This window comes from Dendrobates tinctorius, unplaced genomic scaffold, assembly GCF_039654945.1.
Source record: "Dendrobates tinctorius isolate UK_male_01 unplaced genomic scaffold, ASM3965494v1 ptg000084l, whole genome shotgun sequence".
NCBI classification, from domain to species: domain Eukaryota; kingdom Metazoa; phylum Chordata; class Amphibia; order Anura; family Dendrobatidae; genus Dendrobates; species Dendrobates tinctorius.
The window spans coordinates 37,611,177-37,636,706 of NW_027361752.1; the positions used below are offsets into that span (position 1 = coordinate 37,611,177).

General features: G+C 45.6%; 1 protein-coding gene across 2 annotated transcripts in view; it reads left to right on the forward strand.

Annotated features, from left to right (window-relative positions):
* The first annotated feature begins 15,264 nt into the window (after positions 1 to 15,264).
* EPCIP (exosomal polycystin 1 interacting protein) overlaps positions 15,265 to 25,530 on the forward strand; it is a 35,240-nt gene continuing 24,974 nt past the window's right edge. Inside the window, exon 1 of one of the 2 annotated variants that reach the window (XM_073584525.1) lies at positions 15,265 to 15,418. Coding sequence is in view for 1 of the 2 variants with exons in the window: in XM_073584523.1 (XP_073440624.1) it covers positions 23,360 to 23,415 (56 nt within the window). In the remaining variant the exon portion in view is untranslated. Of the gene's footprint in view, positions 15,419 to 23,285; positions 23,416 to 25,530 lie in introns of those variants that run through there. The other variant, XM_073584523.1, reaches the window with a different exon arrangement.

The window sequence follows — 25,530 nt, forward strand, 5'->3', positions numbered from 1 at the left end:
ATTGTAGGTTCCAATCATTTGCTGATCTGGATTTTGGGCCATTCGTATGTCCATTGGGGAGCATGGCGTGCGGATGTGTGACGCGAGGGGAGGCAGTTCGGTTTCTCCAGGAACGTAGCGGTGATCAGGTGGCTGGGTTTTAGGGGAATGGGCTGGAGTAGAGTACTGCAAGAGGTGCATAGCAGGGCCAGGCTTAATAGGCATCCTGATATTTTGGTTCCTCACATTGGGGGGAATGATTTGGGGGTTTGTCCGTTCTGGGAATTAGTAAAGGATAGAGTTGAGCGAAACGGGTCGAAAAAATTCAAAAGTCGCCGACTTTTGGCAAAGTCGGGTATCATGAAACGAAACCCGACCCTAGGATGAGGTCGGCCACGAGGTCGGCGACTTAAGCGCCAAAGTCGCATTTCAAAAGTTTGTTTTGCGCTCTTTTTCAGCCAATCAGGATCCACGGACACTGTGGGCAACGTGATGACCTAGGCACGGGTCACCACCATCTTTCAGAAGGGCATGCAAGTGATTGGCTTGCTTTGGTGGGTGTCACAGGGGGTATAAAAGGGCGTGCACGCCGACCGCCATCTTACTTCTGCCGATCTTAGTATAGGGAGAGGTTGCTGCTGATTCTGTAGGGAGAGCGTTAGGCAGGGAAGAAGACAAAAGAACTGCTTCTGCTGCTAGCGATTTGGCCTGCACAACACACAAGTCACTGTGTGTGCAGTGCAAGGGGAGGCTATATTGTGGTGTATCAGTGGTGTTGGTTGTTGGGCTGCCTTCTAAGGCTTCCTGACACGCTGGCATTGCTGTTTACCCACTGCTCCGCAAACTGCTTTTTTAAAAGCAATCCAATCTCCCTTATCCTCTAGTCACTTTTGTCACAGCTGTGCCATCGAGCGTGTCACATAGCGCTCAGATATCAGTGGGCCTCACACAATCCACAAGTGTCCAGTGTCCAAAAGTGTACGCAGAGATTCAAAATCTCCATTATCCTCTCGTCACTTTGGTCACAGGCAGCTGTGCCATCGAGCGTGTCACATAGCGCTCAGATATCAGTGGGCCTCACACAATCCACAAGTGTCCAGTGTCCAAAAGTGTACGCAGAGATTCAAAATCTCCATTATCCTCTCGTCACTTTGGTCACAGGCAGCTGTGCCATCGAGCGTGTCACATAGTGCTCAGATATCAGTGGGCCTCACACAATCTACAAGTGTCCAGTGTCCAAAAGTGTACGCAGAGAATCAAAATCTCCATTATCCTCTCGTCACTTTGGTCACAGGCAGCTGTGCCATCGAGCGTGTCACATAGCGCTCAGATATCAGTCGGCCTCACACAATCCACAAGTGTCCAGTGTCCAAAAGTGTACGCAGAGATTCAAAATCTCCATTATCCTCTCGTCACTTTGGTCAAAGGCAGCTGTGCCATCGAGCGTGTCACATAGCGCTCAGATATCAGTGGGCCTCACACAATCTACAAGTGTCCAGTGTCCAAAAGTGTACGCAGAGAATCAAAATCTCCATTATCCTCTCGTCACTTTGGTCACAGGCAGCTGTGCCATCGAGCGTGTCACATAGCGCTCAGATATCAGTGGGCCTCACACAATCCACAAGTGTCCAGTGTCCAAAGGTGTACGCAGAGATTCAAAATCTCCATTATCCTCTCGTCACTTTGGTCACAGGCAGCTGTGCCATCGAGCGTGTCACATAGCGCTCAGATATCAGTGGGCCTCACACAATCTACAAGTGTCCAGTGTCCAAAAGTGTACGCAGAGATTCAAAATCTCCATTATCCTCTCGTCACTTTGGTCACAGGCAGCTGTGCCATCGAGCATGTCACATAGCGCTCAGATATCAGTGGGCCTCACACAATCTACAAGTGTCCAGTGTCCAAAAGTGTACGCAGAGATTCAAAATCTCCATTATCCTCTCGTCACTTTGGTCACAGGCAGCTGTGCCATCGAGCGTGTCACATAGCGCTCAGATATCAGTGGGCCTCACACAATCTACAAGTGTCCAGTGTCCAAAAGTGTACGCAGAGATTCAAAATCTCCATTATCCTCTTGTCACTTTGGTCACAGGCAGCTGTGCCATCGAGCGTGTCACATAGTGCTCAGATATCAGTGGGCCTCACACAATCTACAAGTGTCCAGTGTCCAAAAGTGTACGCAGAGATTCAAAATCTCCATTATCCTCTCGTCACTTTGGTCACAGGCAGCTGTGCCATCAAGCGTGTCACATAGCGCTCAGATATCAGTGGGCCTCACACAATCTACAAGTGTCCAGTGTCCAAAAGTGTACGCAGAGATTCAAAATCTCCATTATCCTCTCGTCACTTTGGTCACAGGCAGCTGTGCCATCGAGCGTGTCACATAGCACTCAGATATCAGTGGGCCTCACACAATCTACAAGTGTCCAGTGTCCAAAAGTGTACACAGAGATTCAAAATCTCCATTATCCTCTCGTCACTTTGGTCACAGGCTGCTGTGCCATCGAGCGTGTCACATAGCGCTCAGATATCAGTGGGCCTCACACAATCTACAAGTGTCCAGTGTCCAAAAGTGTATGCAGAGATTCAAAATCTCCATTATCCTCTCGTCACTTTGGTCACAGGCAGCTGTGCCATCGAGCGTGTCACATAGCGCTCAGATATCAGTGGGCCTCACACAATCTACAAGTGTCCAGTGTCCAAAAGTGTACGCAGAGATTCAAAATCTCCATTATCCTCTCGTCACTTTGGTCACAGGCAGCTGTGCCATCGAGCGTGTCACATAGCGCTCAGATATCAGTGGGCCTCACACAATCTACAAGTGTCCAGTGTCCAAAAGTGTACGCAGAGATTCAAAATCTCCATTATCCTCTCGTCACTTTGGTCACAGGCAGCTGTGCCATCGAGCGTGTCACATAGCGCTCAGATATCAGTGGGCCTCACACAATCTACAAGTGTCCAGTGTCCAAAAGTGTACGCACAGATTCAAAATCTCCATTATCCTCTCGTCACTTTGGTCACAGGCAGCTGTGCCATCGAGCGTGTCACATAGCGCTCAGATATCAGTGGGCCTCACACAATCTACAAGTGTCCAGTGTCCAAAAGTGTACGCAGAGAATCAAAATCTCCATTATCCTCTCGTCACTTTGGTCACAGGCAGCTGTGCCATCGAGCGTGTCACATAGCGCTCAGATTTCAGTGGGCCTCACACAATCCACAAGTGTCCAGTGTCCAAAAGTGTACGCAGAGATTCAAAATCTCCATTATCCTCTCGTCACTTTGGTCACAGGCAGCTGTGCCATCGAGCGTGTCACATAGCGCTCAGATATCAGTGGGCCTCACACAATCTACAAGTGTCCAGTGTCCAAAAGTGTACGCAGAGATTCAAAATCTCCATTATCCTCTCGTCACTTTGGTCACAGGCAGCTGTGCCATCGAGCGTGTCACATAGCGCTCAGATATCAGTGGGCCTCACACAATCCAAAAGTGTCCACTGTCCACAAGTGTGTGCAGAAATTCTAAATCTCCCCTGTCCTATAGACACCTTGTACCTTGTTTTACATTACTATATAGTTTGTTGGATTTTGTCTACATTTCTACCAAAAATGAGGAAGGCTGGTGGAAGAGGCCGTGGAATTGGGCGGGGGTTGGCAGCTGGTAATGATGGTGTTGGTGGTGGATCTGATGGTAGTGGCAAGAGCAAAATAGGACCGAATGCAGGAGGTGCTGACCCTGCGTCATCGTCTGGCTACATAAGGCCTCGAACGCTTAGTTTTCTAGGAGTTGGCAAACCGCTTTTAAAGGCAGAGCATCAGGAAAAAGTTTTGTCTTACATTGCTGACTCAGCCTCCAGCTCTATCGCCTCCTCTTCTTCGGTTGTAAAAAGTAAAAGCACTGAGTCGTCATTGGAGGCTCATGTTCATGAACCACACCTTTCCTTGTGTCCTTCACCCCAACCAAGATTGAAGGATGACGCAGGCCATACTACTGATTACTCCATGGAGCTGTTTTCACATACCATGCCTGGATTATCAAGTCAAATGGTGAATTACCCAGGCCAAGATGAATCTCACATGGAGTGCACTGATGCACAGCCGCTGATGGATGATTCTGCTGGTACATTCACTCAGAGCACTACATTGTCCTCGCAGTGTACAGAGCCAGATTTTGACCCTGATGAGACTCAGGTGCCCCTTCCCGCACACTATACCACCATACACGGTGACACAGAGAAAGGTGCACATGACATAGAAGAGGAGGTGATGGATGACCCAGTTGTTGACCCAGATTGGCATCCATTGGGGGAAGAGGGTGCTGCTTCCAATAGCTCAGATGAGGAGCATCCACAGCAGACATCGACATCGCAACAGCTGTTATCTGGCAGGCCCGGAGCACTCCAAAGACAGGTTCCAAACATCAAAAGAGTTGCTGGACAGCTTGTCCAGAGGGTCAAAAGATCACAGCGTGCTAGGCCTCAAAATGTCTGCCAAAGTAGGAAGAGTGCAGTGTGGCACTTTTTTGAACAAAATCCTCATGATCAGGCCAAGGTTATCTGTAAGAAGTGCGCAAAGACCTTTAGCCGAGGGAAAAATCTGAAAAATTTGAATACCACTTGCATGCTTAGACATTTAACCAGCATGCACTTGCAAGCGTGGACACAACACCAAACCTCAAGTGCCACATGTGCAACTGATCACAACGAAGGTAGTCAGCAGCGCTACATTGTTTCCCCCACTGTAAGCCCACCGGTTAGCACAGCAGCAAATGTTGAGGTGTCGTTGCAAGGCCACAGCAGTCAGGGAATCCCACTGTTATATCAACGAAAGACTGATTCTAGGCCATCAGAAAGAACACCAACTCCATCACCATCATCAACCCTCTCTCAGTCCGCCCTGTCCACCGCTACTTCCACCATATGCAGCTCTCAAGTCCAGCTCACCCTCCCAGACACTATGAGTATGTCAAGAAAGTACTCAGTCTCTCATCCGCGTACACTGGGTTTGAATGCCCACATTGCCAAACTAATCTCGTTTGAGATGATGCCCTTTCGGTTGGTGGAAAGCACAGCTTTCCGCGAACTCATGGCCTATGCAGTACCACGCTATGACCTACCCAGTCGCCACTTCTTCTCTCGCAAAGCCATCCCAGCCCTCCACCATCATGTGAAAGACCGCATTGTCCATGCACTCAAGCAGTCAGTGAGCGGAAAGGTGCACCTCACAACTGATGCATGGTCCAGTCGGCATGGCCAGGGCCGTTACGTGTCCATCACTGCGCACTGGGTTAATGTGGTGGATACAGGGTCCACAGGGGACAGCGGTGGTGGGACAGTGCTGCCTAGCCCACGGTATAGGAAACAGTTGGCTGTAGGCGTTCGACCCTCCTCCTCCTCCTCCTCCTCCTCCAGAAGCGAAAGCTCGTCCACAGAGCGCAGTCGTACGAGCACTCCATCTGCAGCTGCCACTGTTGCACACGATGTGTCCCCCTATCGAGCAGCTAGTGGAAAGCGTCAGCAGGCTGTGTTGCAGATGATGTGTTTGGGCGACAGACACACCGCCGAGGTGCTGGCCGAGTACTTGAAGCGACAAACTGAGTCATGGCTGGGCAGTGTACATCTTGAGGCAGGCAAGGTAGTTAGTGATAACGGCCGTAATTTTGTGGCAGCCATAGCCCTTTCAAAACTCAGCCACATACCTTGCTTGGCTCACACATTGAACCTGGTGGTGCAGTGCTTCCTCAAAAATTATCCGGAGTTAACAGCCCTGCTCCAGAAGGTGCGAAGATTGTGCGCGCACATCCGCCGGTCGCCTGTACACTCCGTTCGTATGCAGAAGCTGCAGCGATTGCTCCACCTTCCCAACCACCGCCTCATTATCGACATTGCAACAAGGTGGAACTCCACCCTGCACATGGTGGAGCGGCTGTGCGAGCAGAGGCAGGCCATAATGCATTTGTGGGAGGATACACGGCCAGGCACTTTGAGAGCAGACATGGAGTTGACAGACGTGCAGTGGTCGAAGCTGAAAGACCTTTGTAAAGTCCTTCAGTGTTTTGAGGAATGCACACGGCTGGTAAGCGCAAACGACGCCATCCTAAGCATGAGCATCCCACTTATGCGTCTGCTCATGCAAACTTTGACGCACCTTAAGGAGCAGGCGTCTGCAGCCAATGTTGATGAGGAGGAAGAGGAGGAGGGAATCCTTGATGACATTCAGCCATTGTCTGCTCAGGGACCTCTCCTGGACGAAGTGGAGGAAGAAGAGGAGGAGGAGGATGATGGGGATGATTACTTAGGGGAGGAGGATGCATCTCGTGGGGCAAGTGAAAATGTTGTCGTGGCAAGGTCTGGTACAGGGTTTGTGCGTGACTGGAGGGATGTGGATTTGCCAGAAAGTGCTCCTCCACCCAGTACTCGCAGTGCATCATTGACACCGGGAACATTGGCGCACATGTCAGATTATGCCTTGCGGATCCTAAAAAGGGACCCCCGCATTGCCAAAATGATCAACGATGACGACTACTGGTTGGCCAGCATCCTGGATCCACGCTATAAAGGCAAATTACAAAACATCATGCCACAGGAGAACCTTGACCTAATATTGGCTAATAAACAAGCAACTCTGGTAAATCGGTTGCTTGAGGCATTCCCAGCACACAGCAGCGGTGATGGTTCTCACACGAGCCGTACGGGCCGGGGGCAGCTTGGCAGAGGTGTTCGTGGTGCACACAGCAGAAGTGGCGTTGGAGACAGGGGTTTCATGACAATGTTGTGGACTGATTTTTCAAATACCGCTCACACAACTGGTAATACTGCATCGATGGAAAGTGACAGGAGACAGCAGTTGTCAACTATGGTTACAAACTACTTTTCCTCCCATATCGATGTTCTCCCACACAGGTCATTCCCCTTTGACTATTGGGCTGCTAAACTGGACACCTGGCCTGAATTGGCCCAATATGCCTTACAGGAGCTCGCTTGCCCAGCTGCAAGTGTGCTATCGGAAAGAGTCTTCAGTGCAGCTGGATCAATCCTCACAGAAAAAAGGACCCGTCTGTCAACCCAAAATGTGGATGATCTAACCTTCATTAAAATGAACCACGCATGGGTTTCCAAGGATTTTGTCCCACCTTCCCCTGATGACACATAGGGTGACAGAAAAATGGCTTGCTTTGGTCCACCTCTTCCTGGTACTTCACCTATTTCGCCTTTTGCATCAGCTGAATGTCCAACATCAACATATGCCACTTTCTAAAACTCCCTAACTGTGCTGCCTCCCCCCCCATGGCCGGGGTCACCACCTACCGCACGACACCGTGCGAGTGCCGTTGCCCTGGACAGGTGGGTAGGCCGACTCTTGGGCGCGGGCACTGGCACAGGGTCCCTCATAGTGCAATCAAGTGTCTCTGACGGCGGTGGTGCACACCCGCCGTCAGACACACCGCTGTACTATGAGGGGCCCAGTGCCAGTACCGACGCCCACGAGTGGGCCCCCCTTGCTTGGGCAGGGCCCCAGCATTTGCAATCTTTACCTCTCCCTGCTCCTCCGCTGTGTAATCTGGGCCGTCAAATCCATACTGTGCCTGACACCGTCTGAGCCTGCCTCCTGAGACATATATTTTGAATGTGTACGCTATCCATACATGTTATCCGGGGATACGGTACCCTTTCTAACCTTTGTGCAATGACGTGCAATCCATACTGGGCCTAACACCGTCTGAGCCTGCCTCATGCTGTAGACATATATTTTGAATGTGTACGCTATCCATACATGTTATCCGGGGATACGGTACCCTTTCTAACCTTTGTGCAATGACGTGAAATCCATACTGGGCCTCACACCGTCTGAGCCTGCCTCATGCTGTATAGACATATATTTTGAATGTGTACGCTATCCATACATGTTATCCGGGGATACGGTACCCTTTCTAACCTTTGTGCAATGACGTGAAATCCATACTGGGCCTAACACCGTCTGAGCCTGCCTCATGCTGTATAGACATATATTTTGAATGTGTACGCTATCCATACATGTTATCCAGGGATACGGTACCCTTTCTAACCTTTGTGCAATGACGTGAAATCCATACTGGGCCTAACACCGTGTGAGCCTGCCTCATGCTGTATAGACATATATTTTGAATGTGTACGCTATCCATACATGTTATCCGGGGATACGGTACCCTTTCTAACCTTTGTGCAATGACGTGCAATCCATACTGGGCCTAACACCGTCTGAGCCTGCCTCATGCTGTATAGACATATATTTTGAATGTGTACGCTATCCATACATGTTATCCGGGGATACGGTACCATTTCTAACCTTTGTGCAATGACGTGAAATCCATACTGGGCCTAACACCGTCTGAGCCTGCCTCATGCTGTATAGACATATATTTTGAATGTGTACGCTATCCATACATGTTATCCGGGGATACGGTACCCTTTCTAACCTTTGTGCAATGACGTGAAATCCATACTGGGCCTAACACCGTCTGAGCCTGCCTCATGCTGTATAGACATATATTTTGAATGTGTACGCTATCCATACATGTTATCCGGGGATACGGTACCCTTTCTAACCTTTGTGCAATGACGTGAAATCCATACTGGGCCTAACACCGTGTGAGCCTGCCTCATGCTGTATAGACATATATTTTGAATGTGTACGCTATCCATACATGTTATCCGGGGATACGGTACCCTTTCTAACCTTTGTGCAATGACGTGCAATCCATACTGGGCCTAACACCGTCTGAGCCTGCCTCATGCTGTATAGACATATATTTTGAATGTGTACGCTATCCATACATGTTATCCGGGGATACGGTACCCTTTCTAACCTTTGTGCAATGACGTGAAATCCATACTGGGCCTAACACCGTCTGAGCCTGCCTCATGCTGTATAGACATATATTTTGAATGTGTACGCTATCCATACATGTTATCCGGGGATACGGTACCCTTTCTAACCTTTGTGCAATGACGTGCAATCCATACTGGGCCTAACACCGTCTGAGCCTGCCTCATGCTGTATAGACATATATTTTGAATGTGTACGCTATCCATACATGTTATCCGGGGATACGGTACCCTTTCTAACCTTTGTGCAATGACGTGCAATCCATACTGGGCCTAACACCGTCTGAGCCTGCCTCATGCTGTATAGACATATATTTTGAATGTGTACGCTATCCATACATGTTATCCGGGGATACGGTACCCTTTCTAACCTTTGTGCAATGACGTGCAATCCATACTGGGCCTAACACCGTCTGAGCCTGCCTCATGCTGTATAGACATATATTTTGAATGTGTACGCTATCCATACATGTTATCCGGGGATACGGTACCCTTTCTAACCTTTGTGCAATGACGTGCAATTCATACTGGGCCTAACACCGTCTGAGCCTGCCTCATGCTGTATAGACATATATTTTGAATGTGTACGCTATCCATACATGTTATCCGGGGATACGGTACCCTTTCTAACCTTTGTGCAATGACGTGAAATCCATACTGGGCCTAACACCGTCTGAGCCTGCCTCATGCTGTATAGACATATATTTTGAATGTGTACGCTATCCATACATATTATCCGGGGATACGGTACCCTTTCTAACCTTTGTGCAATGACGTGAAATCCATACTGGGCCTAACACCGTCTGAGCCTGCCTCATGCTGTATAGACATATATTTTGAATGTGTACGCTATCCATACATGTTATCCAGGGATACGGTACCCTTTCTAACCTTTGTGCAATGACTTGAAATCCATACTGGGCCTAACACCGTCTGAGCCTGCCTCATGCTGTATAGACATATATTTTGAATGTGTACGCTATCCATACATGTTATCCGGGGATACGGTACCCTTTCTAACCTTTGTGCAATGACGTGCAATCCATACTGGGCCTAACACCGTCTGAGCCTGCCTCATGCTGTATAGATATATATTTTGAATGTGTACGCTATCCATACATGTTATCCGGGGATACGGTACCCTTTCTAACCTTTGTGCAATGACGTGAAATCCATACTGGGCCTAACACCGTCTGAGCCTGCCTCATGCTGTATAGACATATATTTTGAATGTGTACGCTATCCATACATGTTATCCAGGGATACGGTACCCTTTCTAACCTTTGTGCAATGACGTGCAATCCATACTGGGCCTAACACCGTCTGAGCCTGCCTCATGCTGTATAGACATATATTTTGAATGTGTACGCTATCCATACATGTTATCCGGGGATACGGTACCCTTTCTAACCTTTGTGCAATGACGTGCAATCCATACTGGGCCTAACACCGTCTGAGCCTGCCTCATGCTGTATAGACATATATTTTGAATGTGTACGCTATCCATACATGTTATCCGGGGATACAGTACCCTTTCTAACCTTTGTGCAATGACGTGCAATCCATACTGGGCCTAACACCGTCTGAGCCTGCCTCATGCTGTATAGACATATATTTTGAATGTGTACGCTATCCATACATGTTATCCGGGGATACGGTACCCTTTCTAACCTTTGTGTAATGACGTGCAATCCATACTGGGCCTAACACCGTCTGAGCCTGCCTCATGCTGTATAGACATATATTTTGAATGTGTACGCTATCCATACATGTTATCCGGGGATACGGTACCCTTTCTAACCTTTGTGCAATGACGTGCAATCCATACTGGGCCTAACACCGTCTGAGCCTGCCTCATGCTGTATAGACATATATTTTGAATGTGTACGCTATCCATACATGTTATCTGGGGATACGGTACCCTTTCTAACCTTTGTGCAATGACGTGAAATCCATACTGGGCCTAACACCGTGTGAGCCTGCCTCATGCTGTATAGACATATATTTTGAATGTGTACGCTATCCATACATGTTATCCGGGGATACGGTACCCTTTCTAACCTTTGTGCAATGACGTGCAATCCATACTGGGCCTAACACCGTCTGAGCCTGCCTCATGCTGTATAGACATATATTTTGAATGTGTACGCTATCCATACATGTTATCCAGGGATACGGTACCCTTTCTAACCTTTGTGCAATCACGTGCAATCCATACTGGGCGTGAGAACGGCTGGCGAGCTGTTAAGCAAGCTACAGCACCTGTCCAGACAAGTACAGGGATTCCCTAGCGAGGAGACTTATTTGATTGTTTTCAATGTTGGGACAGCAATTTTTGGGGAGCACTATACTCTGGAGAATGATAGATGGGGCCCACCATACACTGGAACATTCCAAAGGTGGACATCAGACACTGGAGCAGCATTTACAGGGCCCATTATACACTAGAGCATTAGAAATGGGGCCCATTATGTTTGGAGCATTATTTGGGCCCATAAGACAGTGGAGCTTCATCCATGGGGACCAACATATACTGTAGCATTATGTGGAGCTCATCATATACTGTTTCAAACATTATATGGGACCAATGATTCTGTATGGAGAAATAGATGGGCCTCGTCATGAGATGTAAAAAGTGAGGTATTTTTCATTGTACTATACCGCTATTTATCTGCCGTATCGGAGCATGATGAGTTGTGGTATGTGTTAAAGGGGCGCTCTTTCGCCCAGGGCACCTGAAAACCTGCAGCCAGCCCTCCCCCCCCACAACTTTAGCCAAATAACACCCATTTTTCAGTGCGTAACTTATATTATGAAGTTAATTAAGGTTGACAAGCTTAAGTAAGAAGAATTTATGCTTTTGGCATTCAAATGGGCACTGTTGGTGTGTTTCCTGTCCTCCTCTCACTGCCGACTTTTATTCCCCATTGACTTACATTGGGTTTCGTGTTTCGGGACGACCCCGACTTTTCCCTATAATCGGACGATCTTGCTCGACCCGACTTTTGGAAAAGTCGGGTTTCACGAAACGAAACGCGACCCTAAAAAACCAAAAGTCGCTCAACTCTAGTAAAGGACATTAAGCACGATTTGCTTAGGTTGTGGTTATCCTTTGAGGGGAAGATCGTTGTGTGGTCTGAAATTGTCCCACGGAAATGCTGGTGTAACGCGAGATCGGTTGAAAGGATCAACAAGTCGAGAATAAAAGTTAACAGAGCTGTGTCCAACTTTGTGGTTAGGAATGGAGGTGTTTCGGTTCGTCATTTTGAGCTTGAAAAAGGGGATGACGAATCTTGGCTGGCTGATGGAGTACATTTGAATGCTGTGGGCATTGATTTATGGGCATTTAGTTTGCAGGAAGTTATTGAAAGGGCCATAGTGTTTCAGTGTGGGGGGGGGGTCTCAGGCATTTGAGGTGTTCAAATGCCTTCATTGTGGCATTTGGGGGGTCTTTAAAGTTTGTGCTAAATTGGTCAGGGGATTCGTGGGGATATGGATTTCTCAATTGTTATTATTTGTGGTTTTGGTCTGGTGATTTTGGGGGGGATTTCCGGTAGTGGTTGGTTGGATCCCCAGGGTTTAAGTGGACAATGGAACACCGGAAGGGTATTGGTGCTCCCGAGCCAGTGGGGTAACGGCTGGGAGTAATTTATGGTCTATGATTTGTCCACATAAAAATTTGGTTATGGTTAATCACCAGATTTTGGGAGCTTCACGGACCCTCTCAATGTTATTTATATTAATGTTAAATATTTTGCATGTTATTTAAATAAAAGGCTGTTGTGGCCATTGTTATTCCAATTTTTGGTGTCATGGTCTTAATTTGGGGAGACAGGTTGGGGGGTGGTTGTTTTATGTTGGGGAGTTTTAATATACGGTAAGTTAAAGAGCCCACTGGAACATCAACAATTCCAATGTGAAGGAAAGGCCGGAGCGAGCCGCCCCTCCCCCAGCGGCATAAGCAGAAGTCCTGCATGACAGTAGGTTGGAGGGGGTGGGGAATAAATTTCTTCTACTAGGATGGGTTATGTAAATTAAGGTATTTGAGGGGCTGCTTGTGGGGCGGTTACCTCAGTTCCCGCCCCGGAGTTATTGCAAGCCCTAGACTCCACTACTGCTCTCCATTGGCATAAAAGGGTGTTATAGAGAGCTACAAGCATGAAAATTTGTACATTTCATTAAAAGGGTTGTACAGGATTGAAACAATATCACTGGCACACCTGTCTATGAGCGGTGTCTAGTACTGCAGCTCATCTCTGATAAAGTTAATAGGGCTGCTCCGCAGTACCACACACGTCCTCTAGTCCGCTCGGGTGCTGTTCTTTCTAATCCTATACAAACTTTTTATTCCCATTCCTGTATGAACAACCAGGGCTTCAAAATTCATTCTTCGGATACGTGGGGGGTCCGGCAGCTGGTGTGAAGGGTCATAAAAAGTCAATTATGGGAAAATACCTTTAAATAGGGCTCTTAGACACATTTTTTGTTTTTTTATTTTAATGGGCCCCAATACTTCTGGGCCCCACAGCAATTGCTCGGCCTGTACTGTCTGTCCTTACAGTCCTAATCCGTCATGTTTTGCAGTGATACTTTTGGCATGATATTATGCATTTTACATTACTATGTCGCTATACAATGTGTCCTACGCATCTCACCATTCAGCATTTCACTGCTTATAAAGGCGGCTTTTCACTTCACTATTGAAAAGGTGCAGACAAACCGCTCACCACCCGAATCCTTCACTGGGTTAAGAAAATTTGTAATTAGCCGTTCTTTATTTAGAGTGAAATCCACTAGACGGGATTAGCTCTTTGTCTTGCTGAATTTTCCCACAGACTCGTCTTATTGCTCGATTCTAGAAGTTTCCACACTGGTCACAATACTCAGCCCACGACCCCTGCACTGCCAGCGAGACGGGGGGCAGCGCTGCCTCCAAAATATGGACTTGGGGAATCAATTGCCATTTTAACAAGGGAATTAAAAAAGGAGGAAAAAAAATCATTTTTGCTGGGCCAGAAAATAATGAGATCACGATAAAACGAAGACGTTCGTCCGAATACCAGACATAGCTGGAGATGTGGACTGGAATTCCCATGTATGTCTGCGGTGAACGTCGTCCATCACATCCATCATATAGATCATATACATCCCCGCAAATCACATATCCACAGCGCAGTCTGTGCAGCGCGTGCTGTATGGGAATGAGTCATATCTAAATACCTATCAATCTGTCTGTTTATGTGATATCTGTGCTTCACTAAAACGTAATTATCTTCTCATACAGTGGGGAAAAAAAGTATTTAGTCAGTCAGCAATAGTGCAAGTTCCACCACTTAAAAAGGTGAGAGGCGCCTGTAATTTACATCATAGGTAGACCTCAACTATGGGAGACAAACTGAGAAAAAAAAATCCAGAAAATCACATTGTCTGTTTTTTTTTCATTTTATTTGCATATTATGGTGGAAAATAAGTATTTGGTCAGAAACAAGCAATCAAGATTTCTGGCTCTCACAGACCTGTAACTTCTTCTTTAAGAGTCTCCTCTTTCCTCCACTCATTACCTGTAGTAATGGCACCTGTTTAAACTTGTTATCAGTATAAAAAGACACCTGTGCACACCCTCAAACAGTCTGACTCCAAACTCCACTATGGTGAAGACCAAAGAGCTGTCAAAGGACACCAGAAACAAAATTCTTACTTGGGTGCCCAGGGCCACGGACCGGGTCCCCGCTGCTGTGACACATTCCGCTGATACCGGCCCGGTACCGAGTACCCCACAGCCCTGGGAGGGCGACCCATGTATCTATCATCTATCTATTACCTATCTATCTGTAAGGAGCTTCTATGTTCTCCCCGTGTTTTGCGTGGGTTTCCTCCGGGTTCTCCGGTTTCCTCCCACACTCCAAAGCCATACTGATAGAGAATGTAGATTGTGAGCCCTGATGGGGACAGTGATGATTTTGTCTGTAAAATAAAATTTGCATATATTTTATTTCTGCATCTGTATTTCATAACTGTGCATCACATTGCATCTATTACTTTATTCCCTGATCCCACATTTCTACCTCTCGATATGTGTCCCCATATACTGTATCTAAAGTTATTTCTATCCATCTATATTTCTATATTTTATTCATCTTTTTCTCTTCCTCTGTAATCATGTTTTCAGATATTCTCTTCGCTCTCCTTACTACACATCAGACCATGAGAGCTACGGTGGTAGGTGCACACATATATATATACACAGTATATATGGCGCTGCCTACAGTCCAGTATGTATAACACGGAGTCTAGAAATAATTAAGCCCCAAGTCATTAGTCAGGCCGGCATTTCAGAGACGGGTAAACGTTCCCAGCTCCTAAAGGGAGTGTTTCCCTGGAATGCAAAGTACAAATCAAATCTAAACACAGTCATCTATCAAGGAAAACATTGGAAGGTTTGCCCGGGTGATCGGCACTGCCCATTCTCCGTGTGCCACAGGCTCGGGGATGGGACGGCATTTTAAGGCTGAGAGACTGAGATTAACTACAACTCCAAGTGGATCCGTTAAACTTATGTGACGGCTGCTGAGCCCCAAGGTAAGTCCAATATACACCCAGGTCTATGTATCTATTGTCTGGGTACTGAAACTCCCAGCAGGCCCTATGGCAGTGTCAGACTGGTGAGAGTTGTAGTCTGTCAACAGCGAGTGAGCCACAGGATACCAACCCGCAGGGTTAATAATATATTATATATATTTATGGCATGACGTAAGCGATATCCAATATCAATACAATTCATTGATTTATACACAATAGCATTAAACATGCAGGTTCAGGTTTTACATTCTATGCTCCCTGTGCCAAATGGGCATAATGAGGCCGGGCACCTGCCTAGCTGGTTTGGGACTACAAGGATGCACTGACCGGTGGCGATTACAAGGATAAATGTGCAAACTACCTTTATACATTTCTGGTAAGATGTAGTCTCTCCAGGTCCCAAACTCTCAACCTTAACTTTCTGTACTGTATATGCTCACAATTTCCTTACTGTTTGGCTAGTTTAAAACACTAGAACTATCGATGGAGTCATTTTGACTCGTTGCAATTTTTATGTCTCTTCTGTGACTACATTTTTTCCGAATTCTGGCTTGAAACTCGGTGACTTTTACTCATTTAGGATGCAAAAAAAGATTTTGTGGCAATAAATAATTTTTGGAAAAAAAAGAGTACCTTTTTTTTTACAATTTACCTTTAATTACCAAAGGGAGTCATTTTGACTCCTTACTATATTTTCTGCTAGTCTTTGTTGCTAAATGTTGTTATTATTTCTTTTAGTTTTCATTTACTTGTATGTTTAGAATAAGTTTAGAATAAATGTTGACTTAGAATAATTAGCATTTTTGCAAATATACTTGACCTGCACAGGACATATACAGGACATCCGTCAGTGAACCAGTGAACTGTCGAGTGGACTACATCATTTCTGTAGAATACGGCCTGCGGTTTGGCTAATTTCTATTACGGCTAGAAGCAGTGCGCTACAGCCTGACGATATTCTTGCTATTTTATAATATAGTAATAATAAACAAAATTAAAGTTACAACAATACCAGGAGCAAGAAACTCTAAAAATAAAGGAAAACAAGCCAGGAGTCAAAATGACTCCATTCAGTAGTTCTAGGGGGGTGACAAGTCCGGTAGCCCTAGTGTTAAAGGGGATGTACTGGTTATCCAACACCAGATATCACTGGCACGGAACTATAGATAATTACTGTAGATAATTTATATATATTTATATTTAACCTGTCTATAAAAGAACTATATGATTTTGCATATGTATACATTGTCCATGGCCATACTGGACGTTTACAAACAGTTCAGTTCCTATAGCTGATGTCTACAGCCAAGACAGCAACTATATGAGCTGGTGAAGGTGAGTTTAGCATGTATGCCCTACTTCATAGGCAACAAACCCAGTGCCCTTCCTTCCCTCCTTCCTTCCCTCATTCCTTCCTTCCTTCCCTCCTTCCTTCCCTCATTCCTTCCCTCATTTCTTAATTTCCTTCCTTCCTTACTTCCATCCTCCTTCACACCTTACTTCCTTCCTTCCTTCCTTCCCTAATTCCTTCCTTCCCATTTAGGATCTATCTAGTCTCCTGGACCACCACCAATCACAAGAATAGGATTCTCATAGTTCCCTGTGTGACTGGAGCGCTAGTGAGCATGTGCGACCGCTGCTTCATTCACTGCCCACAGGAGTGGTGGTTGCACATCCTCACTAATGCTTTGTTCACACAGGGGACTTTGGGACCTCTGTTCTCTGAACCAGTGGAGTTAGACACTCCAGCAATAAACGGGCAGAATGTTTCATACCTTGGTTCTGTCATTTCAGCCAGGTATGTTTTATTCTGAAATGCTATAGGGAGAGACATGTCACCTAAGGGGAGCGGAGCAGTGTTAAATCACGCACTAGTCATCCAAGTTCAAAGTCCACATCCTGCTTTCAAAGTATGTTTTCATGGAAATGCCAGAAACACCAAAGAAGAGGCTTTTTCTTGGCAATCCTACCAAACAAGCCATAATTATTTATTCCTTTTGTAATTGTACTGTCAAGAACTTGAATATGCTGAGGCCTTTAGAGTCTGAGCTGTAGCTCTTGGTTTGTTTCTTTTTGCAATTTCTATGAGCATTGCACAGTCTGACCATGGGGTGAATTTGCTGAGACGATCAATCCAAGGAATGTTTTCCACTTGTGAATAATTTTTCCCACTAAAGTATGACCAACTCCAAACTGTTTGTAAATGGCCTTATTACCCTTCTTTTGTTGTTGGGCAGCAACAGGTGTTTCTTTAAGATCATTGCTGACTTTTTTCCTCCTTGGCATTTGTGCTAAAACACATCTGAATGCTCCACGTCTGAATTTTCCAGACCAGAAAAACTGCCGAAACTTCTGCTTTTATCAATAATTTATAATACTAAGCATTGACTTTCTCCATGCATCGGTGATGCGTGAGTGGTTGTTCCTCAGTATCTTTCACCTATGCTACCTCCACCTTATATCACCGGGGAAAGTTGCAGAAGGTTTTCAATTTCCTTTTTCTTTTTTTTTTTACTTATGAAAAAAATCATTGATGAAACACTCATCATTGATGAAAATTTTTTATTTTCTGATCAAAATGGCCATATGAGGTCTTGCTTTTTGCAGGACAAGTTGTACTTTTGAACGACACCATTGGTTATAACGTATCGTGTACTGGAAAATGGGAAAAAAAATTCCAAGTGCAGTGAAATTGCAAAAAAAGTGCAATCCCACAGGTGTTTGTGTTTTTTTTTAAAATGTAATTTTGGCGTTTTTACTTCTTTTTCTCGTAACGCCGTTTACTGATCGGGTTAATTCTTTTTGTATATTGATAGATCAGGTGACTCTGAACACAGCGATACGAAATATGTGTATGTTTGATTTTTTTAATGTTTTATTTTGAATGAGGCGAAAAAAAATAAAATATTTAGTTTACATTTTGCATTCTTCAATAGTCTCCATGGGACACTAGAATCTGCACTTGTCCGATCGGCTCTGTTACATACAGGCTATGATCAGATCGCCTGGATGTAGCAAAAATGCTCACTTGCTACCACCATAGAGGTCTACTGGAAAACTCTGGTTGTTGTGCCAACCCATCGGTGACCCGCGATAATGTGACGGGGTCACCTATGGGCGGGATTTCCCGTTCACTTGCCAGAGATTGACAGCAGCATTTAAACGGGTAAACAGCCACAGGTGGATTGCGATTCCACTAGCGGTCGTTGCGGGTACGTGCCCGGCGCTATGGCCTAAAACTGTTAAATAAAGTATCACAAGTGGATCACCAAACTCCAAGATCTGGGTGGGCACCCAGGTCACGAGTGTCAATGCAGTAGGTGGGTGTTGCAAGCGGGAAACAGGATGTAGAGTTACTGAAAGCCACAAGTGGACTGGAGACATCCTGAAGACCGCTGACAGGTAGAAGATTTATTGGAAGCCGCAGGCAGGAGATGTCCCGTAGGTCGTACACTGTTACTGGAAGCTGCAGGCAAACCAGAGATGTTCTAGAGACCACAGCCAGGTAGCAGAGTTCCTTGAAGCCACAAGAACTCGGGAGATATTTATTTATTTTACTCATTTATATAGCGCCATTAATTCCACAGTGCTTTACACACATTATTGGCACTGAAACCCACGCAAACATGGGGAGAACATACAAACTCCTTGCAGATATTGTCCTTGGTGGGATGTGAACCCAGGACCCCAGCGCTGCAAGACTTCAGTGCTAACCACTGAGCCACTGTACCACCCTCCTGGAGACTGAAGACAGTTATTAATGGTAATAGAAGCCACAGACAGGTAACTCAGGGACTGGAACCCACAGGCAGCCAGGAGACATCCTGGGGACTGTGGCCAGGAACTGAGGACAGACAAACTAAAAGTATACTAGAAAGTCTTAATTTTAAGACAGGTGTGTGTCTTAGGCCTTATATAGGCCTAGGATGTTCAACCCATGGGAGCATGCCAGTGTGTAGGGAGCAGAGCCCACATCTTGGACAGGTGCGTAAAATATATCAAGAAATCTTTTATGTATCTTTGGAACTCGTTCTCCTCACAATTCTGTGTCTGACTGTAAAGGCTAGCGAGATCGCTGATTTTGTGACGCCACAGCGATATCGCCAGCGAGATCGCTGTGTGTGATGGGGATCAGCGACCGGCGCCCCTGCCGGGTATCGCTGATCGTGCTGGATCGGCCTGGGACGTTTTTCGGTCGCTGGTCTCCCGCTGGCCAGCACGCATCGTTGCGTGTGGCAGCGGGAGAGCAACGATCAGCGACGCTGGACGCTGGTTTCTAATGTAAACATCGGGTATCCAGGAGTCGCGCAGCTCTTAGATACCCGATGTTTACCTTGGAAACCAGCGTGTACGTCGGTTTCCAAGGTAAACAGCGGGTATCCAGGAGCCGCGGCTCCTGGATACCCGATGTTTACATTAGAAACCAGCGTCCAGCGTCGCTGGTCCTGATCTAAAGGAGGGGCTGTCTTGTGACAGCTCACCAGCGATCAGCCTGACAATGTCACAGCGATCCCATCATGTCGGATCGTTGGTGGGATCGCTGGGACATCGTTATGTGTAACGGGGCCTTAAGACAACTTTGTCCAGCAGGATCCTCTCCCCTGCTGCTCTGTATGCAGTAGGAAAAAGGTTACTAAACCCTAACCCTTAACTCAGGCGCATAACTTCAGCTGACTACCAGCCAAAGATGAAACTGATGAGCCCCTGTGATTAATTTTTTTGCAGATCATGCAGATATGCTTGATATTAAATACTAGATTTCTTCTTACTTTATTCATTCATTTCTAGGTTTAGTGTTCCTTTAAAGGTAATATTTTGCCCATGGACTGAGTTTCCGCAGGATGATTTCCAGCAGAAAGTTTCTTAAGAATTTTCTAATGTTTCTCGAAACTTTCCCGAATGGTATCCTATCTGGAGTGTGAACAGGAATCACAACATAAACAGAGATTACTGGGAAAACGTTACACTCCTGGCATTTACGCTATCTCCTGCTCCGTTACTCCCATTAATGTCTTTCTGTGTTGACATTAAAGCGCTAGTGATAAATGAGTAATGCCCCTCAAGAATCTCATTTTCACCACCCTGTACAAGTGTTGTTAACCACCATACTCCGGCCACGAAAGCATCGCAAGCAACAGCCACCAGTTACATAATGATCCCAATCCCATAGATAAGGGCGTTATTAGGATTGTTCTCAGCATTGTTTGAGAGTTCTTAGTCGCTATTTTTGGGTGGTCTGGACTTGGGTCCTTACATCACTTAGGTTTAAATTAGGAGGTTAATGTTCCGGCAGGAAGAAGTGTATTGCAGAGGTGAAATGAGGATAGGGAGAGAGGAAGGAGGTGAATTTAGTACTGACGCCCTGATAAAAGCATTGAAGTATTCCAACAATTCCAGAATGTTTGTAGTTAGAGGATGTGGTCCTCCAGCAGGAGAATAGGTAACTCCTGACTTCTTTTTTATCAGCATTTCCATCATTTATTGGTTGATTCTCTCTCCTGCCGCTAGGGGGAGTTCACTGGATACTATTCATTATGAAATAATTTGTTACCATCTTTTCAGATAGCCATTAAAAGATATCAACCACTGAGGACTCTCAATTCTAAATATTCTTCATTATGAAAGGAGACATCCAACTTTAAAAATAAATAAAAATAAAAAAACTGTTGTAAAAGTTATAAAATATCATAATAAATTATACTGACTTCTTCTTTCCCTTAGCAATCCAGCAATTACATCTCATCTACCCTTGTCTTTGTTTACAAGCAGTCAGTATTAGGGTATGTGCACACGCTGCGGATTCTGCTGCGGATCCGCAGCGGTTTTGGCTGTGCGGATCCGCAGCAGAATTAGCTGCGTTGTGCAGTACCATTATATCCTGGAAGCCGCAGTGCAGACGGTGCGGAATTTTCCGCTCGGTTTTTGCTGCGGTTTCCAATCCGCAGAAAGAATTGACATGTCATTCTTTTCTGCCATTGTAGAGATGATAAACCACAGGGCAAAACCGCAGGCTAATCCGCAGATAAACCGCAAGTCTTTTGACCTGCGGATTTACCTGCGGATTTCACAAAATCCGCCCGGAAAAATCCACAGACCAATCCGCAGCGTGTGCACATAGCCTTAGAGTTCGGCAAAAAGATTCTCCCACTCAGCCCAACAGACACTTGCAACTTGTAGTAAGCAATGTGAGATCTCAGCAGCAGAGGAGGGATCCTGAGGAGCTGTCAATCAGGCTAGGAGGGCAGAGATTCAGCAATAGCAAGGAGGTGGGACACTGAGGAGCTGTCAACCTGGTTAGTTGGGTGGAGATTCTACAGCACTGAGGAGGGACAATGAGGAGCTGTCAATCTGGTTAGGTTGGCGGAGATTCTACAGCAGGGAGGAGGGGCACTGAGGAGCTGTCAATCTGGTTAGGTGGGCAGGTATTCTACAGCAGGGAGGAGGGACAATGAGGAGCAGTCAATCTGGTTAGGTGGGCGGAGACTCTACAGCAGGGAAGAGGGACAATGAGGAGCTGTCAATCTGGTTATGTGGGCGGAGATTCTACAGCAGGGAGGAGGGATACTGAGGAGCAGTCAATCTGTTAGGTGGGCATAGATTCTACAGCTGGGAGGAGGGACACTGTGGAGGTATCAATTAGGCTAGGTGGACGGAGATTCTACAGCAGGGAGCAGGGACACTCAGGAGCTGATAATCCAGATAGTTGGGTGGAGATTCAGCAGCTGGAAAGAGGGACACTGAGGAGGTATTAATTAGGCTAGGTTGGCGGAGATTCATCAGTATAGAGGAGGGACACTAAGGAGCTATCATCCCAGCCAGGTGGGTGAAAATTCAGCAGCAGGGAGGAGGGACCATGAGGAGATATCGATCAGGTTTGGTGGCTGGAGATTCAGTAGCAGGGAGGAGGCACACTGATGACTGATGAGCAGAAGGAGGGACACTGAGGAGCTATCAATCACACTAGATGAGCGGAGATTCAGCAGTAGCGCAGAGAATGGACACTGAGGAGCTAACAATCACATTAGATGGGTGGAGATTCAGCAGCATCAGGGAGGAGGGACACTGAGGATATATTTGTCAGACTAGGTGGGTGAAGATTCAGCAGCAGCAGGGAGGAGGGACACTGAAGCTCTGTCAGACTAGGTGGGTGGAGATTCAGCAGCAGGGAGGAGGGACACTGAGGATTTATCAGTCAGACTAGGTGGCTGGGGATTAAGCAGCAGTGAGTAGTGCCATTGAGGAGCTGTAAATCAGGCTAGAAGGGTGAAGATTAATTAAAATATTTCTTGCAAGGCATATATCCTAATTAATACATTTGTTCTGTTCTGTTCCACATGTTTTATAGCTTTTGACGGATGCAATATAAAAAGTAACATTTTGGCATAGTCAGTGATTTGTGACAATTTTTCATGTAGTTTATACCAAAAAATTGATAAAATTAGAAAGTTGCAGAACTTTTTAGTTGTATAGTAACTGAGCTCTGATAGGGATGCGCGCGTTACACCCAGACGGTTACATGGGTACCATACACAATCTGGATGACGCCTTCCTCTTCCTTTAAAGTATCTTCCATCATTTTCCTACCATCATATGAATCATTTCCAGTCGTTATGAATATTAATGTCATTGTATGGGGATATTTACTTATCTATAAGTACGGAGTAAAGAACTGAAAGTAAGACAGGGGAATAACAATGGCGGCGCACAGAGGGGACTCTCAGCTCTGGTTTAGGCGCCTGAAGCTGAATTAAGTCGTTAATTACCTTTATGTTTTCACTCCCTGCTGAGATTCTCTTTCTTAGTAACTAAGGCGATTAATCTTTAATCCTGCTTATGTTTGGGCACTAAAGCCCGAAAAAAGCTTCTTTCTGACACTCTCTCATAAATAGGCAGAAGCTGACACACAACTTGCGTCGAAAAATAATTTACCATTCTAGAAACATGGAAGAATGCAAAACAACATCGCGGGGCAACCTCATCATGGTAGATGGCGGCAGGTAGGTAATAGAGGGGTTCTCTGCCTCGGACAAGCCCTACTTGTTGGAAGGTCCCTACTCAATATGCTGATCATAGAGTTTCACTGTGCTGTTATATGCACCGATCGGTGGCAATTTCTCTACAGCGCCACCACTGGGGAAAATAAGTATTACACAGTATCCATTTAGATCAGTGGGTTGGTCTTGTGTAATGCAGCACTCCATTTTTGCAAAATAGCAGGGGTTTAGAAACAACTAAATCCCCTCTAGGTCATGGTTTACTTATGCCAAAAGCATTTATAGGGCCAGGGTAAACCACAAAGTATCAAGAGTTTCCTTCTATCATCCTTCCAACCATAGTGTCTTAAGTATATACCATATATATATATATATATATATATATATATATATATATATATATATATATATATATATATATATACACTGTATATGATTGGGAGGTTTTCCTGGCCATTCACTGAATGTCGACACCGCTGAAAGATTTGCAGGACCTTGGTCAGATCTCCTCCCCCCATCTGCTGGCATCACCAGGGCATCACATGATTAGTAGGCCTGGCCTTCCAGCACTTGATGATGATGATGTCACACTGGTGGGGAGGGGGAAGCTGCTGGATCGGGGTCATGCAAATCTTTTTTGCTAAAGTCTAATAGTAGATATATTGTTATATGTCATAGAATAGATCATATTATATTATAGAACAGTATATATTAAATGATATATTATAGCATGGAAGATATTATATAGAACAGTAGATATTATATATCATAGTAGAGTACATTCAGCAGTATATTATAGTAAATATACTAGCATTACTTATAGTAGAGTAGATAAAGCAGGATATCAAAGTAAATATATTATTATTTATTATTATAGCAGAGTTGGTATGATGTTATCATATATTATAGAATAGTATATATTAGAGCAGTATATTATAGTAAATATATTATTATGTCTTATAATGTACATATTATAGCGATATATTACGAAATTATTGATAATGTAATTCCCCTATAAATTATTATAAGACTAGTAATAAGCTACAATTTAAAGCATGTAAGCCTCCTGTTATGAATTGTTTTTAGGCAGAGTGAGTTATGGCACGCTGCATGATCTGCAGAATTTTTATACGTTTCCATGAACCGTGCTATTAATGTGCCTCTATTTAGAGCATCATTAGTTTTACTCCATAAACAGCACATCAGAGTGCCCTCGTGAAGAGTGCCATCAGAGTGCCCCCATGAAGAGTGCCATCAGAGTGCCTCCATGAAGAGTGCCATCAGAGTGCCTCCATGAAGAGTGCCATCAGAGTGCCCCATAAACTGCATCATCTGAGTGCTCCTATAAACAGCTCATCAGAGTGCCCCATAAACAGTACTATAAGAGGACCCTATGCACAGCCCAATAAGAGTGTTTCATAAACAGCATTAAGGTGCCTCCAAAAATAATGCCAGGGTTTAACGATTGCGGTCGCAGAGGGTGCGACCATCCCATGCGGGAGGAAGGTGAGTGGAATGTTTGCATTTTTGTATGCGCTAGAGCAGTGGTTTCCAACCTTTTTTGCACCAGGGACCGGCTTCAAACAAGACCATTTTCCACAGCCTGGGGCTTTGGTCACATGGGGGCTGGGTTATGGCCCCACACATGAAATCCACCATACATAGCATGATGGCCCCACATGTAATTCCCCATTGTGGTGTAGTGACCACTGTGTCCGCTAGGGGGCGCTGTGTGGGTGGTCCAGGACAGGCGTATAAGCATTTCCTGTGTCCTGATAGGAGTAGGATGCTGAATGATCGTAATGTATCTCAAGGTGGGTGGCCTTGAGATGAAGACTTGCGCATGTGTTGATCAGCAGTGATACTGCTGAGGTTCCGTGTCAATGTCTTAAGGAAGTCTTCAGGTAGCTGGAGAGACGGGTGGAACCAGCTCCCTACAAATCCACCCAGGGGTGTGTGTTTAAAAACGCCTATAGTATAGTCTATGTGAGTGTGCTTGTAGGACCTGTGATGAGGTCATAGCCATGTGATCCGGTTGGCGTGGCTACAGACCATATAAGGTGGCCAGGGTAGGTCACATGAGTGAATGCTTGGACCCGGTTGGTCTGTTGTGGAAGG